The sequence below is a fragment of the Salminus brasiliensis genome, chromosome 11 (assembly GCF_030463535.1).
Source record: "Salminus brasiliensis chromosome 11, fSalBra1.hap2, whole genome shotgun sequence".
NCBI classification, from domain to species: Eukaryota; Metazoa; Chordata; class Actinopteri; order Characiformes; family Bryconidae; genus Salminus; species Salminus brasiliensis.
This window is the reverse complement of record NC_132888.1, coordinates 29,480,206-29,497,712: the sequence shown is the minus strand read 5'-3', so window position 1 is coordinate 29,497,712 and position 17,507 is coordinate 29,480,206. Positions and strand designations below refer to the sequence as shown.

At 37.2% G+C, this 17,507-nt stretch overlaps 1 protein-coding gene across 1 annotated transcript in view; it reads left to right on the top strand.

Annotated features, from left to right (window-relative positions):
- LOC140565093 (uncharacterized) overlaps positions 1-17,507 on the top strand; it is a 475,962-nt gene that overhangs the window by 404,721 nt on the left and 53,734 nt on the right. The window contains exons 3-4 of the mRNA XM_072690905.1: positions 15,133-15,458; positions 17,366-17,470. Coding sequence (XP_072547006.1) covers positions 15,133-15,458; positions 17,366-17,470 — 431 coding nt within the window. The remainder of the gene's footprint in view (positions 1-15,132; positions 15,459-17,365; positions 17,471-17,507) is intronic.

Below are 17,507 nucleotides of genomic sequence, written 5' to 3'. Positions count from 1 at the left end.
ATACATTTAGGATGAACACTGCTGAGAAAAATTTTGGATTAGCACTGCTCAGATGAACTTAATATTAACACTGCTGAGAAATTTAATATTAACACTGTTGAGATTAATTTAATATTAACACTGCTGAGATTAATTTATGATTAGCACTGATGAGATGAATGTAATATTAACACTACTGAGAAATGTATAATTAACACTGCTAAGATAAATGTATTTTTATTAACACTATTGAGAAAATTATGATTAGCATTGCTGAGAAAATTAATACGAACACTGCTGACAAATTTAAGATTAGGACTGCTGCGGTTAATGTATGATTTTTAAAATGTAATTTTCTGATTAACACTGCTGAGATTAATTTAATAATAACACTGCTGAGAAAATTATGATTATGATTGCTGAAATAAATGTAATAACACTGCTTAAATACATGTAATATTAACATGGCTGAGATAAATTTAAGATTAACAATGCTGAGATAAATTTAGGATTAGCACTGCTGAGAAAAATGTTGGATTAGCACTGCTAAGATACATTTATGATTAGCACTGCTGAGATAAAGTTATGATCACTGCTCAGATAAATTTAATATTAACACTGATGAGATTAATTTAATATTAACACTGCTGAGATTCATTTATGACTAACCCTGCTGAGACAAATTTAATATTAACACTGCTTAAATAAATGTCATATTAACATTGCTAAAATAAAATTAAGATTAGCTCTGCTTAAGTGAATTTCTGATTAGCACTGCTGAGATTAATTTAATATTAACACTGCGTAAATAAATGTAAGATTAATACCACTAAGGTACATTTAAGATTAGCACTGCTGAGATGCATTTAATATTAACATTGCTGAGATACATTTCTCATTTACACTGCTGAGAAAGATTTAGGATTAACACTGCTGAGGTAAATTTATTTCTAACACTGCTTAAATAAATGTAATATTAACATTGCTGAGATAAATTTAAGATTAACACTGCTGAGATAAATTCCAGATTAGCATTGCTGAGATAAATTTAGGATTATCACTGCTGAGATAAATGTAATACTAACATTGCAGAGATAAATTTAAGATTAACTTCTGAGAAATTTATGATTGGCACCGCGGAGATAAATTTATGATTGGCACTGCTGAAATAAATTTATTATTAGCACTGCTGAGATACATTTAATTTTAGCACTGCTGAAGTAAATGTAAGATTAGCACTGCTGAGGTAAATGTATGATTAGCACTGCTGAGGTAAATTTAAGAGTAATACTGCTAAGGTACATTTAAGATTAGCACTGGTGAGATAAATGTAATATTAACACTTTTGAAATAAATTTAATATTTAACACTGCTGAGATAAATTTAATAACACTGCTGAGATAAATTTCAGATTAATATCGCTAAGGTACATTTAAGATTAGCGCTGGTGAGATAATTGCAATATTAACTCTTCTGAGATAAATTTATGATTAGCACTGCTGAGATAAATTTAATAACACCGCTTAAATAAATGTAATTTTAGCACTGCTGAGATAAATTTCTGATCAACATCGTTGAGATAAATTTATGATTAACACTGCTGAGAAATTCTGGATTATCACTGCTGACATAAATTTTATATTAACACTGCTGACAAATTTAACATTAACACTACTGAGAATTTATGATTTACACTGCTGAGAAATTCTGGATTATCACTGCTGACATAAATTTAATATTAACACTGCTGACAAATTTAACATTAACACTACTGAGAATTTATGATTTACACTGCTGAGATAAATTTAGGATTAGCACTGCTGAGAAATTTAATATTAACACTGCTGACAAAGTTATGATTATCACTTCTGAGATAAATTTAATAGCACTGCTTAAATAAATGTAATATTAACATTGCTGAGATACATTTAAGATTAACACTGCTCAGATAAATTTCAGATTAGCACTGTTGAGAGACATTTTGGATTGGCACTGCTGAGAAAAATGTAATATTAACACTGCTGAGGTAAACTTATGATTAGCACTGCTAAGATAAATTTAATATTAACACTGCTGAGAAATTTATGATTAGCGCTATTGAGATACATTTATTATTTGAACTGCTGAGATAAATTTAATATTAACACTGCTGAGATAAACTTATGATTAGCACTGCTGAGGTAAATTTATGATCACTGCTCAGATTAATTTTATATTAACACTGCTGAGATAAATTTATTATTAACACTGCTGAGATAAATTTAGGATTATGATTAGCACTATTGAGACATTTATTATTTGAACTGCTGAGATGAATTTAATAACACTGCTGAGATAAATGTAAGGTTAACACTGCTGTGGTAAATGTATGATTATCATTGCTGACATGAATTTAATATTAACACTGCTGAGAAATTTAATATTAACACTCTTGAGAAATTTATGAGTAGCACTGCTGAGATAAATTTAATATTAACACTGCTGAGGTAAATTTATGATCACTGTTGAGGTAAATGTCATATTAACACTGTAGAGATTAATTTAATATTAACACTGCTTAAATAAATGTCATATTAACATTGCTGAAAAAAAAAATTAAGATTAGTTCTGCTGAGGTGAATTTTTGATTAGCACTGCTGAGAGAAATTTAGGATTAGCGCTGCTGAGAAAGTTATGATCACTGCTCAGATGAATTTAATATTAACATTGCTGAGATTAATTTTATATTAACATTGCTTAAATAAATGTCATATTAACATTGCTGAGATAAAATTAAGATTAGTTCTGCTGAGGTGAATTTCTGATTAGCACTGCTGAGAGAAATTTAGGATTAGCGCTGCTGAGAAAGTTATGATCACTGCTCAGATGAATTTAATAACACTGCTGAGATTAATTTAATATTAACACTGCTGAGATAAATTTAATATTAACACTTGAGAAATTTAATATTAACACTGCTGAGGTAAACCTATGATTAGCACTGCTACGATAAAGTTATGATCACTGCTCAGATAAATGTAATATTAACACTGTTGAGATTAAATATTAACACTGCTTAAATAAATGTCATATTAACATTGCTGAGATAAAATTATGATTAGCATTGCTGAGATAAATTTATGATTAGCACTGCTGAGATAAATTTAAGATGAACACTGCTGTGGTAAATGTATGATTAGCACTGCTGAGATAAATTTCATATTAATACTGCTTAAATAAATGTAAAATTAATACCGCTAAGGTACTTTTAAGATTAGCACTGGTGAGATAATTGTAATATTAAGTCTTCTGAGATAAATTTATGGTAAGAACTGCTGAGATACATTTAATATTAACATTGCTGAGATAAATTTAAGATTAACACTGCTGAGAAAGATTTAGGATTAACACTGCTGAGGTAAATTTATTTCTAACATTGCTGAGATAAATGTCAGATTAGCACTGCTGAGGTAAATTTAAGATTAGCCCTGCTGAGATCAATTTAGGATTAGCCCTGCTGAGATCAATTTAAGATTAGCACTGCTGAGATCACTTTAAGATTAGCACTGCTGAGATCAATTTAAGATTAACACTGCTGAGGTAAATTTAACATTAACATTGCTGAGATAAATTTAAGATTAATCCTGCTGAGGTAAATTTAAGATTAGCACTGCTGAGATCAATTTAAGATTAACACTGCTGAGGTAAATTTAACATTAACATTGCTGAGATAAATTTAAGATTAATCCTGCTGAGGTAAATTTAAGATTAACACTGCTGAGTGGAGGGTGGAAAAGGGGTAAATTTAAGATTAGCACTGCTGAGATTAATTTAATATTAACACTGCTTAAATAAATGTCATATTAACATTGCTGACATAAAATTAAGATTAGCTCTGCTGAAGTGAATTTCTGATTAGCACTGCTGAGGTGAATTTAATATTAACACTGCTTAAATAAATGTAAGATTAATACCGCTAAGGTACATTTAAGATGGTGAGACGCATTTAATATTAACATTGCTGAGATAAATTTATGATTAGCACTGCTGAGAAAGTTATGATCACTGCTCAGATCAGTTTAATATTAACACTGCTGAGATTAATTTATGATTAGCACTGCTGAGGTAAACTGACAATTAGCACTGCTAAGGTAAACTGATGATTAGCACTGCTAAGGTAAATTTATGATCACTGCTCAGATGAATTTAATATTAACACTGCTGAGATAAATTTATGATTAGCACTGCTAAGGTAAACTTATGATTAGCACTGCTAAGGTAAATTTATGATCACTGCTCAGATGAATTTAATATTAACACTGCTGAGATAAATTTATGATTAGCACTGCTGAGATCAACTTATGATTAGCACTGCTGGGATAAATTTAATATTAACACTGCTTAAATAAATGTCAAATTAACATTGCTGAGAAAATTAAAATAAGCTCTTGTGAGGTAAATTTCTGATTAGCACTGCTAAGATGAATTTATTTTTATTAACACTATTGAGATAAAATTATGATTAGCATTGCTGAGAAAATTAATAATTAAATTAATATTAACATGGCTGAGAAATTTCAGATTAACACTGCTGAGATAAATTTAGGATTAGCACTGCTGAGGTAAATTTCTGATCAACACTGCTGAGGTAAATATAAGATTAGCACTGCTGAGAAAGTTATGATCACTGCTCAGATGAATTTAATATTAACACTGATTAGATTAATTTCAGATTAGCACTGCTGAGAAATATCAGATTAGCACTGCTGTGGTAAATGTATGATTAGCACTGCTGAGAAATTTCAGATCAACACTGCGGAGATAAATCTAAGATTAGCACTGCTGAGATCAACTTATGATTAGCACTGCGGAGATAAATCTAAGATTAGCACTGCTGAGATCAACTTATGATTAGCACTGCTGAGAATTTAATATTTAGCACTATTGAGAAATTTAACATTAACACTGCGGAGATAAATTTAATATTAACACTGCTGAGATCAACTTATGATTAGCACTGCTGGGATAAATTTAATATTAACACTGCTGAGATAATTTAATATTTAGCACTATTGAGAAATTTAACATCAACACTGCTGAGATAAATTTCTCAGCAGTGCTAATCCTAAATTTCTCTCAGCAGTTCAAATAATAAATGTATCTCAATAGTGCTAATCATAATCATAAATTTAGGATTAGCACTATTGAGATACATTTATTACTTGAACTGCTGAGATTAATGTAAGATTATTAACACTGCTGGGTCAGGACTGGTTAGGACAATGACGGGTGAACACTCGCGGTGCGATGCAAGACTTTATTAAACCAAACAGGGGAAACAAGAATGCAGCAATAACAAGAAAGAATGAATAAACCAAACAAACGAGACAAACTAACATGAGCTGAACCTGAAAGCCACCTGAGGGCCGGTTGGGAGTCAGGGAGTCAGGCGAGATAGTGAAGGACAGATCAGACGGAGCACCGCGCTCGGATTAGCCGAATCCTCAAGACCCCCAACCTGCAGACCCTGAAGAGATCTACTCCTGAACGAGGACAGACTCTCATCCAAAGTCCTCGAGAGAAAACACCATAGACGACCACGAACATGAACATGAACATGAACATGAAGATGAAGATGAAGATGAAGACAACCAGACAGCTTGAAGTAGCGAGTATAATTCTCGGAGAGGAGGAGCTCGCTTTAGCTCCCTATAAACCCCCCAGCTCCCAGGTGACCCTAATCACAACACATTACACAGGATAATGAAGCCCACCTGGACTAGACAGAAAACATGGAGTCCTACATAAATGACTGTCAACATAAAAGTCCTGGACCTTGAAGCCTGTGGACCTGACAAAGCACTGCTGAGATATATTTAATAGTAATACTGCTGAGATAAATGTAATATTGATACTGCTGAGATATGTTTAATAGTAATACTGCTGAGATAAATGTAATATTAATACTGCTGAGATAAATGTAATATTAATACTGCTGAGAAAAAAAATAATATTAACACTACTGAGATAAATTTAATATTAATATTGCTGAGATATTTTTAATATTAACACTGCTGAGATAAAATTAATATTAACACTGCTGAGATATATTTAATATTAACACTGCTGAGATAAATGTAATATTAACACTGCTGAGATAAACGTAAGATTAAAGTCATTTTTCTGGAACGATCTTCTCCAGGAGGTCTATGAACTGATTAGCTTCCAGCAGATGGAGATGAAGCTCCAGCAAGCGGAACTGAATTTCCGGTCTGAAGCAGACAGGACTTATTTAGTGAAGGTAAAGGGAGCAGTGGGAGACAGTGGGAGTAGAAGTTCTGATTTACAGCTCTGTAGTTTTTAAAGCGGGTTTTTTTCTGCTTCACTGTTTAATCATCTCATTTTAGCTCCACTTTTTAGCTCTTCACCTCTCTCCTTCTCTTGAGTTTGTGTGAATTATTGTTTATTATTGTAAGTCCATTGTTAATCCTCCTCCTCCTTCTACTAATAATAACAATAATAATAAAAGTGGAAATAAATAAGTATGAATTGCAGTTTGAAATCTAGAGGTGAAACATTAAGATGAAATATAGGGATAAGGACAGATATTTGAAAGAGACTTACATTGTAAACAGGTCTGTATGTGTTATGATCTATATTTATAATATATTTTATTTGAGATTTCAGAATCTTAAATTTTGGAGCATCACTGTAAAGATTTGATTGCATTTAGCAACAAGGGCATTGGTGCGGTCAGAATATTGGATGATCATCACCCAACCTCATCCCCAACTGAAAGATTAAAGTTTCCCCAGCTCATCCCAGAAGTAATGGGCACCGTTTACCATTCACTGGCCACTGAATGTTATTAGTTGCACCATTTTCCATGTTTTCAGCTCACACTAATCGTACAGGATACTTTACATAATAAAGTATGCAGAGAAACAGGAGGACTACAATCTGTAATTCTAGAACTACAAAGTTCTCCTACAGTGGGGAAAAAAAGTATTTAGTCAGTCACCAATTGTGCAAGTTCTCCCACTTAAAAAAATGAGAGGCGCCTGTAATTGACATCATAGGTAGACCTCAACTATGAGAGACAAAATGAGAAAAAAAATTCTGAAAATTCTGAAAATCACATCACATAAAGAATTTATTAGACCCAGGGAATTGAAGTACACTGAGATGCTGTAGCTGTCGTCTCGCAGCTTACACGCGATCATTCAGGTTTGTTGACGGTGGAGCAGATGGGTCCTCCCAAGGTTTCTTCCTCCAGCTCTGAGGGAGTTTTTCCTTGCCACTGTTGCCGTTGGCTTGCTCATTGGGGGTCTTTGATTCGTTATTTCTTCTTTGTCTCTCTTTTATTAATCACTATTTATGTAAAGCTGCTTTGTGACGACAACAGTTGTAAAAAGCACAATACAAATAAATCTGACTTGACTTGACTCTTCTGCATTTTCTCTTTCATTAGTCCAACCAAGCCCGATTTTCCTCCACACATTACAGGTGCGGCGTCTGTGGTTAATCCAACCAATTTTTCTCAGGGCAATGCATTTTTACTTAAGGACTTCTCCACCGCATCAAAAATGTCCCGTACTGTTGTGGTCCCATGCATGCCAGCTATATCCAACAGCTCCTCAGTGACAGAGAGGTCCGACTTCACGCCTCTAATGAAAATGGATAGCTGCGCTGTATCCGTGCTGTCTGTGCTTTCATCAAGCGCTAATGAAAAGGTGATGTAGTTGCGCGTCTCTGCGGTCAGCTGTGTTGCCAGGTTTCCTGCAAGTTCCCTAATTCTCTGGTCGGGACACAGCTGCTCACAGACCTTCAGCATACACTGCTTCAAAAATGCACCCTCTGAAAAAGACTTAGATGCGCGAGCGATTTCTTCAGCTACAATAAAGCCAGCTTTCACAGCTGCGTTGTTTTGGGCCGTAGCTCTTGTGAACATATTCTGCTGCGATCGCAGTTTGCCTTTTAATTCTTGTACAATTTGTTGCTTTTCTTGAAGGCTAACTTTGGCATACTTAGCTCCGTGTTTGGTATCAAAGTGCCGACGTAAATTGTACTCCTTGACAACTGCCACCGCCACATAACACAAAAGACATCCCGTTTTTTTTCTCCTTGAAGCACAAACATGTATTCACCTTCCCATCTCTCTTGAAACTGTCTTCCATCGGCATCAATTTTTCTTTTCCTGGACATTTTGGGATCAATATTTGTAGCTATTTCTTAATTCCACTTGTTGAAAAAAATCACATCAAAAAGGATACACTGTAATCTAGTGGTGAAATGCCGTCACTTGGCGGGCAACAGAGGAAAACAACTCAACACACTTTTAATCAACAATTATAGGACTTCAGTGGTTTCAGTGGTTAAAATGTTTGAATGTTGTTTTCTGGTCTTTCAGGCAGGAATAATCTTTAATTAGCAGAAGAAATTGTTACATAAATGAATATGATGTGTCGAGAATGATGCACAATCAGGATTGTGGTGTGATTCTGAAGGGGCCGCATGGCACTTCCAAGCTTTTGCTTTCCCTTTTTGGCGAAATTGATACACGGATTGGACCATGTATCAAAAGGGCCGACGGTAGCAACAGCGAACAAACACTGGTTGGCGCCAGGTTTTTCAACGTTTGCAGAAAAGTTTTGCAAATCCTGAGTCATTTGTATGAACATAACATAGGGAAAATGACACGACAGCTCAATCGGCACATCCTACTCCAAATTTTCCATTTGAACACATTATGATTGACTTCATTGAGCTAACACCATGCCACAATTACTGGTATTGTCTGATAATCATTGTTCAGCAAATGTCCAGAGTGCTTTCCATGTGGAAAACAAGACACACTCGCAGTAGCAAAATGCTTGCTAAGGGAAGTAATTACTAGAACTAGTACTAATTACTAGTACTTCCTTTGGAGTTCCAGTAAAAATTTCATCAGACAATGGCAAGCACTTTTAGAACAAACTGATCCAACATCTTTCTGGTGCTTTGAAAATTGATTTGAAAACACATTGCGCTTATCATCCGCAGTCGGCTGGTGCATGGGAAAGTCTAAACCAGACCATCAAATAATTCAAACCGCCAAACAGGACTGAGCCCAATGGAAGTATTATGTGGTTTTCCTAACCTTTCTCTTTACAGGCCAGTTGAATGCTCTCTACAGCAGGTCGATGATCACATGATTGATTATATGAGTGCACTGTGCAAAACTCTTCAGTCTATTCATTCACAGGTGAAAGAGGTGTTGCCAGTGAGTGCTGAGGGTCCTCTACACTCTGTGAAAGTCGGTGACTGGGTGGTAGTGAAAACCTATCGAAGGAAGGCTCATGGATCCACTGCTCACATTGCAAGAGAGAGACTGTTCCAGACAGCTTTGTGTCTAAAACTGAAGATCCAGGTGATCAGGTGACGTGCTAGTAACCTCTCCCTGTTATGCCCAACGTCTCCTATGTAGTGCAAAACTCCACTAGGCAGAAGACGGTTGTTTCCATGCCATGGAAACCAACGCTGGCCCGGAGTAGTGGCCCAGAAGCAGATGCTTGTCGACAAGTTTGCTGTTGTTTCCACTGTTTTCCGTCTAGTGTGTTAAAATTTTCTTTAGGGAAACAGACAGGACTTTGATCTTTGTGTTACACTTGTTCTTACTTATACTTTGCTCTCTCCTATCTTTATGAACAATTGTATTAGATTTTATGACATGTAGAGGTCATTGGAATCGTGGACATACTAGTTCTAACTAGTTCTGAACAGTTAGAATCTTTGTTTGACATTTTATGTTTAAAGGGAGGAAGTGTGGTTTTGAGATCATAGTAGTACATAGTCAGGTGATCTATTATCTCTCACATATACCATATGTATTTCATTTCATCATCATTCTCTTAGTAAATTATATCCAGGCTAACATACTACTAGACTTACGCACTTAATCAAAACTTTCGGGTGGACTTTTACTGCTCCATATGAAGGAGACCACAAATCAGTTACTCCCCTTCAGCCGGAGTGGAACAAACTAGCTACTCCTCCGATCCCAAGTGTAGACCTTATCTGTTTTCTCTATGCTGGCCACAGTGAGTTATTGTTCGAGTGACCTCGAAGTTGCATACCAACTCGTTTGGGTATCTCCAGGTGTGAGGGGCTTCTAAAAAACATATATAAACATATATACACTTCATTAATTATGTACGTATGTTAACGCCCTTTTGTTTATTCATATCACAGTTAGGTGTAACCAATGCGCTTCAATAACTTCTTTGTCTTCTGTGAATCAATGGAAAGTGACAACACCCCTTTGGGAAGATATATATGACCTTTTGTAACTTGGTCAACCTTCAGAGATCTCGGAGTATTTGCCAGGAGCTTCTCCCCGGCCGAAAGCTTTTCAATAAATATATTACTTTGGAGCATTAATAGTGATTTCTGCTTATTTAAAAAATGTCCACCATGGCTTAGTGTCAGTTTTAGGTTCAGCTCAGATTTAGACTTGATTTAAAGTTAGGCTTGACATCAGTTTTAGGTTCAGCTGAGGTTTAGGCTGGATTTAAAGTTAGGCTTAGTGTCAGTTTTAGGTTCAGCTCAGGTTAGGCTTGATTAAAAGTTAGGCCTGACATCAGTTTTAGGTTCAGCTGAGGTTTAGGCTGGATTTAAAGTTAGGCTTAGTGTCAGTTTTAGGTTCAGCTGAGGTTTAGAGTTGATTTAAAGTTAGGCTTAGTGTCAGTTTTAGATTCAGTTGAGGTTTAGGCTATTTTAAGCAGACCTTTGTAGGAAGATAAAGTAATGGGAGGTAAAATACTGGACAGATCAGGTGGTTATAGGAGAAGACTTTATTGTAGTTCCAGACGACTCAGTTGACCATCTTCCTTCTAGAGGGCAGCAGCATCTTTTTGATTATATTTTCAATAACTTAGTCTCCAATACTCCTTTAACTGATCACTGTTCAGTTCCCTTCTTCCTCTCTTTGAACAAATGTAAATCACCTTTGAATTCAATTAGGAAATTTAATAGTAACCTTTTGCTTAATTGAAGATATTTCACTACTGGAAATTTCACCTTTGAACAAATGGGAGTGGTTTAAATGCAATGTTGGAGCAGCAGCAATTAGGACAGTATGCTTCTAAACAGATGAGGGTCCAACACTCACAACAGACACACACAGACTCGTTCAGCATTGATTAGGAAGTGAATATGGGTTGAATGCAGTGTATTAAGCTTAGCCTGTAGCTCAGCTAGTCTGTGCTGCAGCATGACTGAGGAGACAGAGGCTGCTTCTCTTTAGTGAACTGCATCTCTTCATTTCATTTAGACGGACTGGAGCACGGTCGAGGAGAAGAACCAGGCTGAACCAGCAGACGGAGTCCAGCCTGTTTCTCTGTGCAGCTGGACACAACGCAGAGTCGTGGACGGGTATCCCGGATGTAAAGAGGACCGGCTACATTTATACACTGATCCATTAATCAAGACTTTTATCTTAGATTTTGTCTGAATAACTTAATACTTTTGTCTCAGTCCCTCTGACGCCCACTTTCCAGAATGTGTGAAAGTGTGTAAAACAGAAAGAAGAGAGAGACATTTTTAGGTCAAATAAAGTTCATTTTATTATTTTTATCGGTGGTTAATAAGAATGAGAATTATATCAGTGGTCTATTAATTTAATTTTGAAAATATCAAATTGACATTTCCGTTGTATTAAAGGTGTAGTTGTATTAAACGACAGAAACGGTCATTGTAGGAGATTAAACTAGACGCTAGGTGGCAGCATGGAGTCAGGAGTCAAATGCTTCAACAGTACTGAACTGTGTTAATACTCTGAAAAGCTTCTCAGTGAGCATCTCTACACCAAAGCTGCTCAAGTACTTCAAGTACATCGCTGCGCTAATGGCGCCCCCTGTGGAGAGTCTTAAGCTCGCGGGAGCCATTACAGCACAGTGTGTAATAAAAACAATCAAAATTTCTAAAGAATTTCATTTTTAAAGCATAAAGGAAAATGATATTACAGTGTAAATTAGACTTTCCAGCAGTAAATATTCACTCAGCTTCTAGTTAAAGAAATATTTGAAGGAAACAGTGGCGTAGGGTTCAGTTAAACTGCTCACACCACCCAACCTAACCCCTCATATGAGTCGTGTTTTATGTTAAATTAAATATAGGAAATGTTACACAAGGAACGACAACAAATATTTACCATCTCACCCTGAATGTCACGAGAAGCGCCGGGAAGCGAGTCTTTATACAAGGAAGCTGTTACTGACATATAATGATCGCTAGATGGCGATTCTTCCACGCATCATTCAGTTGGGTGTAGAGACTCTCGATATGCCGGGTGAGTTTAAACTGTTCACTGGATGTTCAAAAATATTATTATAATTAAAAATATATTAAATAATCATAGTAATAAAAAAATAATAATAATCATATACATAAGAATAATCAGTGTAATTACAAATTACAAAAGTATATTTAAGTATTAAATAATTGTTTACCATTGTCTACAGAATATTGGTTCTGAAAGATGCCAATGCCCCCTACTGTTACCATAAAGCTATAACTGTCAAGCCCTCGTTATCGTGCCCTCCCCCGGGGCGATCCCGAGCCGCTGCCCACAGGCCCAAATAGGGACTTCCTGATCGTGTCTGTTTATTTGTGTTGATTCATTGTTCATGTGTTTCACCTGGGACTGGGTGTACTAAAGGAGTGTAGTTCCCTTTGTTCTCTGCCGTGAATTGACTCGACTGGAATCCCTGTGACGCTCTGGGAGTCATCACGCGTTATGGCCGTGTTCAGCTCAGCTCTAGTTTTGCAGTCCATGTTTAGGAGAGATTCTCCATCTGACTCGGAGGCAAGCGAGGTACGTTCGCTTCCTGCTCAGGTTCCAAGGCGACCTACATTTTAGGCAGTACTCTGCAGGTTCAGGTTAGGTCTGCCCTGCTTTCTAGTCTGGCAGCTGGCTCTCCAGCTACCCCTGTGTGTTTACGATATCATAGTCTGTTTTGAGAGGCAAGCGTGTTACATTCGCTTTCTGCTCAGGTTCCAAGGCGACCTACGTTTTAGTACTCTGCAGGTTCAGGTTAGGTCGGCCTTGCTTGCTGGTCTAGCGGCTAGTTCCCCAGCTACCTTCGTTTGTACACAGAGCACAGCTCTGTCCTTAGTTTTGTTTCTCCCCTCTCTGCCCAAGCGAGGCTTGTGGTTTTGTGTTTATCTCCCCTTTAGTTCCCCCCTCGTTTCACTCTCGTTCAGCTCCCTGCTCCTCCCAGTCCCGGGTTTGTTTTGTTCGCCATCTGATTTGTGGTGTTTTGGTTCTGTTCATGGTTTTGCCCATGTTGCTGCACTTTGCTGTTCATATCTCTTTGTTTTGTATTTGGTTAATAAAGTATCATGCTTTGATTTCCATCTCTGCGAGTGTTCATCCCTTCAGGTCTGGCCGTACACACCATGACAATAACATTAACAGGTGAATGTCATTCTTTTTTTTTAGCTTATTTATTTAGATTTTCATTTGTTGTATTTAATAATTAATTTATAATAATTTATTTAAGAAAGATGAGAGAGGCCTGTCATTTTCATCATAGGTACACTTCAACTATAATCCAGGAAATCACATTGTAGGACGTGTAAAGAATTTATTTGTAAATTTTGGTGGAAAATAAGTATTTGGTCAATAACAAAGGTTCAACTCAAAACTTTGTAACATAACCTTTGTTGGCAATGACAGGTCAAACGTTTCCTGTCTTCACCAGGTTTGCACACACTGTAGCTGGTATATTCAGCATGATTAAAAAACCACATGTATCCAGGATGTACTTGGATTACCTGGATGTCATGCAAGCTAGCAGACCAAGAAGCATCCTGGTCAATAAGACGCACAGAGCTTCCATTAACTTCTGTTATTAGACTGTACTATTACACTGCATAGTGTTAGAAGGGTGAGCTGAACTGTATTGATTACTTAAGTGCTGATTTAACACTGGGAACTTTACTGTGCATGTAGTCTTTATAAGTCAGAAGTCAGAGGTTTCTTAATAACAAAAACTAACTGGCACCATCAATGATCAGAGACTAATCACATTCCTTTAACAGACGCCCTGGAGAGCCCAAACCTCACCCTAAACACCTCAAACTCGTCTCACCTGGGGAAGCAGTCCAGTACAGCTGTGACCACTGTAACATCTTATACAAATCACACAGGAGCAACTCCATCAGCATCACTGTGGGTAAGAGCACAGAGAATGGCTTTATAATAAGCTCATCTGACTGCAGTAGTAGTAGCAGCATTCTGTAATCATATGTGAGCAGCACGGATTGCTACTGGCTGTCTAAAAACGTCCATAAAAAAAAAGTGTGCCACTACCGGATTCACACCCGGCCAGTTTTGTGCTTAGCATGTGCTGCTCTGTTTAGAGAACAGGTATGGACTATATGAAGTTATAAGAACCAATGAAAATTAAAGAGAATATTATATATATATCAAGAATTCTGTGATTTACACTATATGGACAAAAGTATTTGGACACCTGCTCATTCATTGTTTCTTCTAAATGAAGGATATAAAAAAGTATTTATCCTGCTTTTGTTGGAGTAACTGTCTCTACTGTTCAGGGAAGAAGGCTTTCTACTAGAGTTTGGAGGAGCATTGCTGTGAGGATTTGATTGCATTCAGTGACAAGAGCGTTAGTGAGGTCAGGATGTTGGATGATCACCACCCCACCACCTCAACTATTAGATGGAGCACCACCATAATTCAGCTCAATGCTGGGTGGTTTTATACCCCTCTAACCCACGCCTGACATCAGGCATGGCGCAAGAAGGTTCATGTTTACTATCTGCTCCATAAAAAGTGTCCTATTCTAATGGCAGTACTTTTCTACAAGCACTAGACAAGCTGCGTGCTGTTTGCACATCTGTGTCAGAAATGGGTGCACCTTAAAGATGCTGAATTCAGTCATTAGAAGGTGTGTCAACAAACATTTGGTCATTGGCCATTATCTATTTTTAGTAGAGCAACTTAACTGGTATCTGTCTGTCTGTCATCAGCTCACAAACAGTAGCTTCCACAGAGAACTGCTGTATGTGTGAACAGCCACTGTGGGTGAGCTGCTGCAATCACAATGTGGCCTGTGTGAATGTTGTACCAGTTTACAGCTACTGATACCAGTTCCTCTTCTTTTCCAGTGAATTTGCTGCAGCCCAACATCTCCTTCAGTGCTTCACCAGTGCTTCACTGGTGGCTTGAAGGGCCTGAAGTGACCAGGAGCTACAGCTCCATCATCTGCTCCGTTCAACCGCAGTATCCAGGAGGCTCCTTCCACCTGGAGTTCAGTGGTGAATCCAGCATCACCAAAACTCAGTCAGCTGTTAACCACTCAACCACCTTCTCCTTCCCTGAGGCTGATTATGTCCACCAGGGAAACTACAGCTGTGTTTATGAAGTAACTGTGTCTTCACGCTCTTTTAGATCCTCCAACACGGATCTCTTGGCCGTCACTGTGAAAGTTACAGTAATAAGATGAGCTCATCGTTTTTCTGGACTAGTTCTCCTGAAGTGTAAATGTTCTGACAGTAATTTCTCCCTCAGTATCGTTGGTTCCCATCATCTTTTTTTTTAGCAGCAGCAGCAGGACTGTTACTCGTATCAGTGCCGATCATTGTTTTCCTCAAAGGGAGAAATAAGCAAAAACTGCAGAAAGCTGAGAAGACGTATCGTAGACACTGTGAGTACTTTCTGTTCAGAGGACAGTTTACTGAGGTACATTGAAACTCACAGAAGGTAAACAGAGAGTAGATACACATGTCCAAATGTTTGTGGACACCTGCTCATTCATTATTTCTTCTGAAATCAAGGTTATTAAAAAGTATCTTATTTTCTTCTCTGCAGAACGAGCATGGATGTGAGGATTACCACCCCACCTCATCCCAAACTCCCCAACTCATCCCAAAACTAATGGATGAAGCATCATCCATTATATTTTGAAGACATTTTACAAAATCTATAAGAAATCACAAAAAGAAACATTCTTCTTGCAGACTACTTTGTTGAGTTGTTGTGGATCTCTATATTGAGAAGAAACAATGAGCATGAGCAGGTGTCCCAATACTTTTGTCCATATAGTGTACCTAGGTACTGTGTAGAATGCCTTTTGGTAAAAATATACTGAAAAACTATAAAAATAAATAAATAAATAAATAAATAAATTTAACCAGGCAAGGAACCATGTAAAATGGTGTCATGGTTTTATAAAGAGGCCTTTAAGAAAACCCTTGTTTAAAGTGTAGAGAAATGTGCTGCTGTAAAAGATGGTTAACCACTGAAAAGATGTATTTATTTATTTATTCATTTATCTCTCCACACAATTCTTCAGGTGCCAGAACCCCGGCAGAAAATGAGGAGACTGAAGGGGGAGGAGGATGATGATTATGAAAAAGCAGAAATCGCTCTTAAACAAAGAGAGGACTCTAATCTGGTGCATCCTGTTACACTTAGTAGTCTAATGCCTCTCTGGTTCGTCAGACTGGAATCTGATTGCTTAGTGGGATGAAATCTGCTAATTCACTCTTTTCCCAGTAAAGGGAGGGGATTTGGTTCTACTGGGAGGGACTTTGGATGTACGGAGAGGAGTTACGCTTGTACTGGTGGTGGTTTTGTTTGTACTCGCAAGACTTTTAATTGTACTGGGAAGAGTTCTGATTGTACTGGAAGGAATTCTGGTTGTACTGGGAGGAGTTGGGGTTGTACTGAACCAGGTGTAAGAGAATTAAAGAACTCTGGAATTAGAGAAGGGTGGAATTCTGGTGGCTTTTGCTTTGTGGGAGAAGACCAGACCCTCCTCTGAAAAGTGAAGCTAGGACTGAGAGATGTGGCAGAGTTAAAGGAAAGTGACGGGGTGGTAGTGGGTTGTGGAAACTGTCATGAACATGTAAATAATAGGGAGATGCCATTCTCCCAACATTATGCTGAAGCTGCTGTTTTAAGGTAGAATTGCTACATAAGGTGGTTTTAAGCTTTTTCATATTTCTCATATTTTAACTGTATTGTGACTCAATTATTCTGTAGGAGAAAAAACACAGGATCAGGATCACCTGTTTGAGGAAGAAGATGGAGGTGAAGACGAAGATGATAATAATGAAAGTGGAGAAACAATTCTTCCAGAGAAAAAAAGATTCGGTGACTCTGATGATGACTACATCAATGTAGATGCTGATGTGGGAAAACCAGCATTGGAAAATCAGCAGCAGGTGAATGTTTATGTAAGCTGTCAGTACTGGTTATAATATTGGAAATGGACTTATTTTCCCATCTTTCAGGTTCCTGCCCACTTTGTAGTTCACATAACATTGACATTTTGTGGCTAAAATTGTGTCGTAAACCAGTTTTTCATTTGTGTGTTCTTATATGATCATCCTGTAGATGCCAAACACACACACGACTGCCCATGTGGAGATTGAGATGGATGATGAAGATTATTATGAGAACTCAGAGGATTCAGAGTTCTCTGATGAGGACTACATTAATGTAAACTAGATAGTGGTGATGATGTACTTTGACCAGA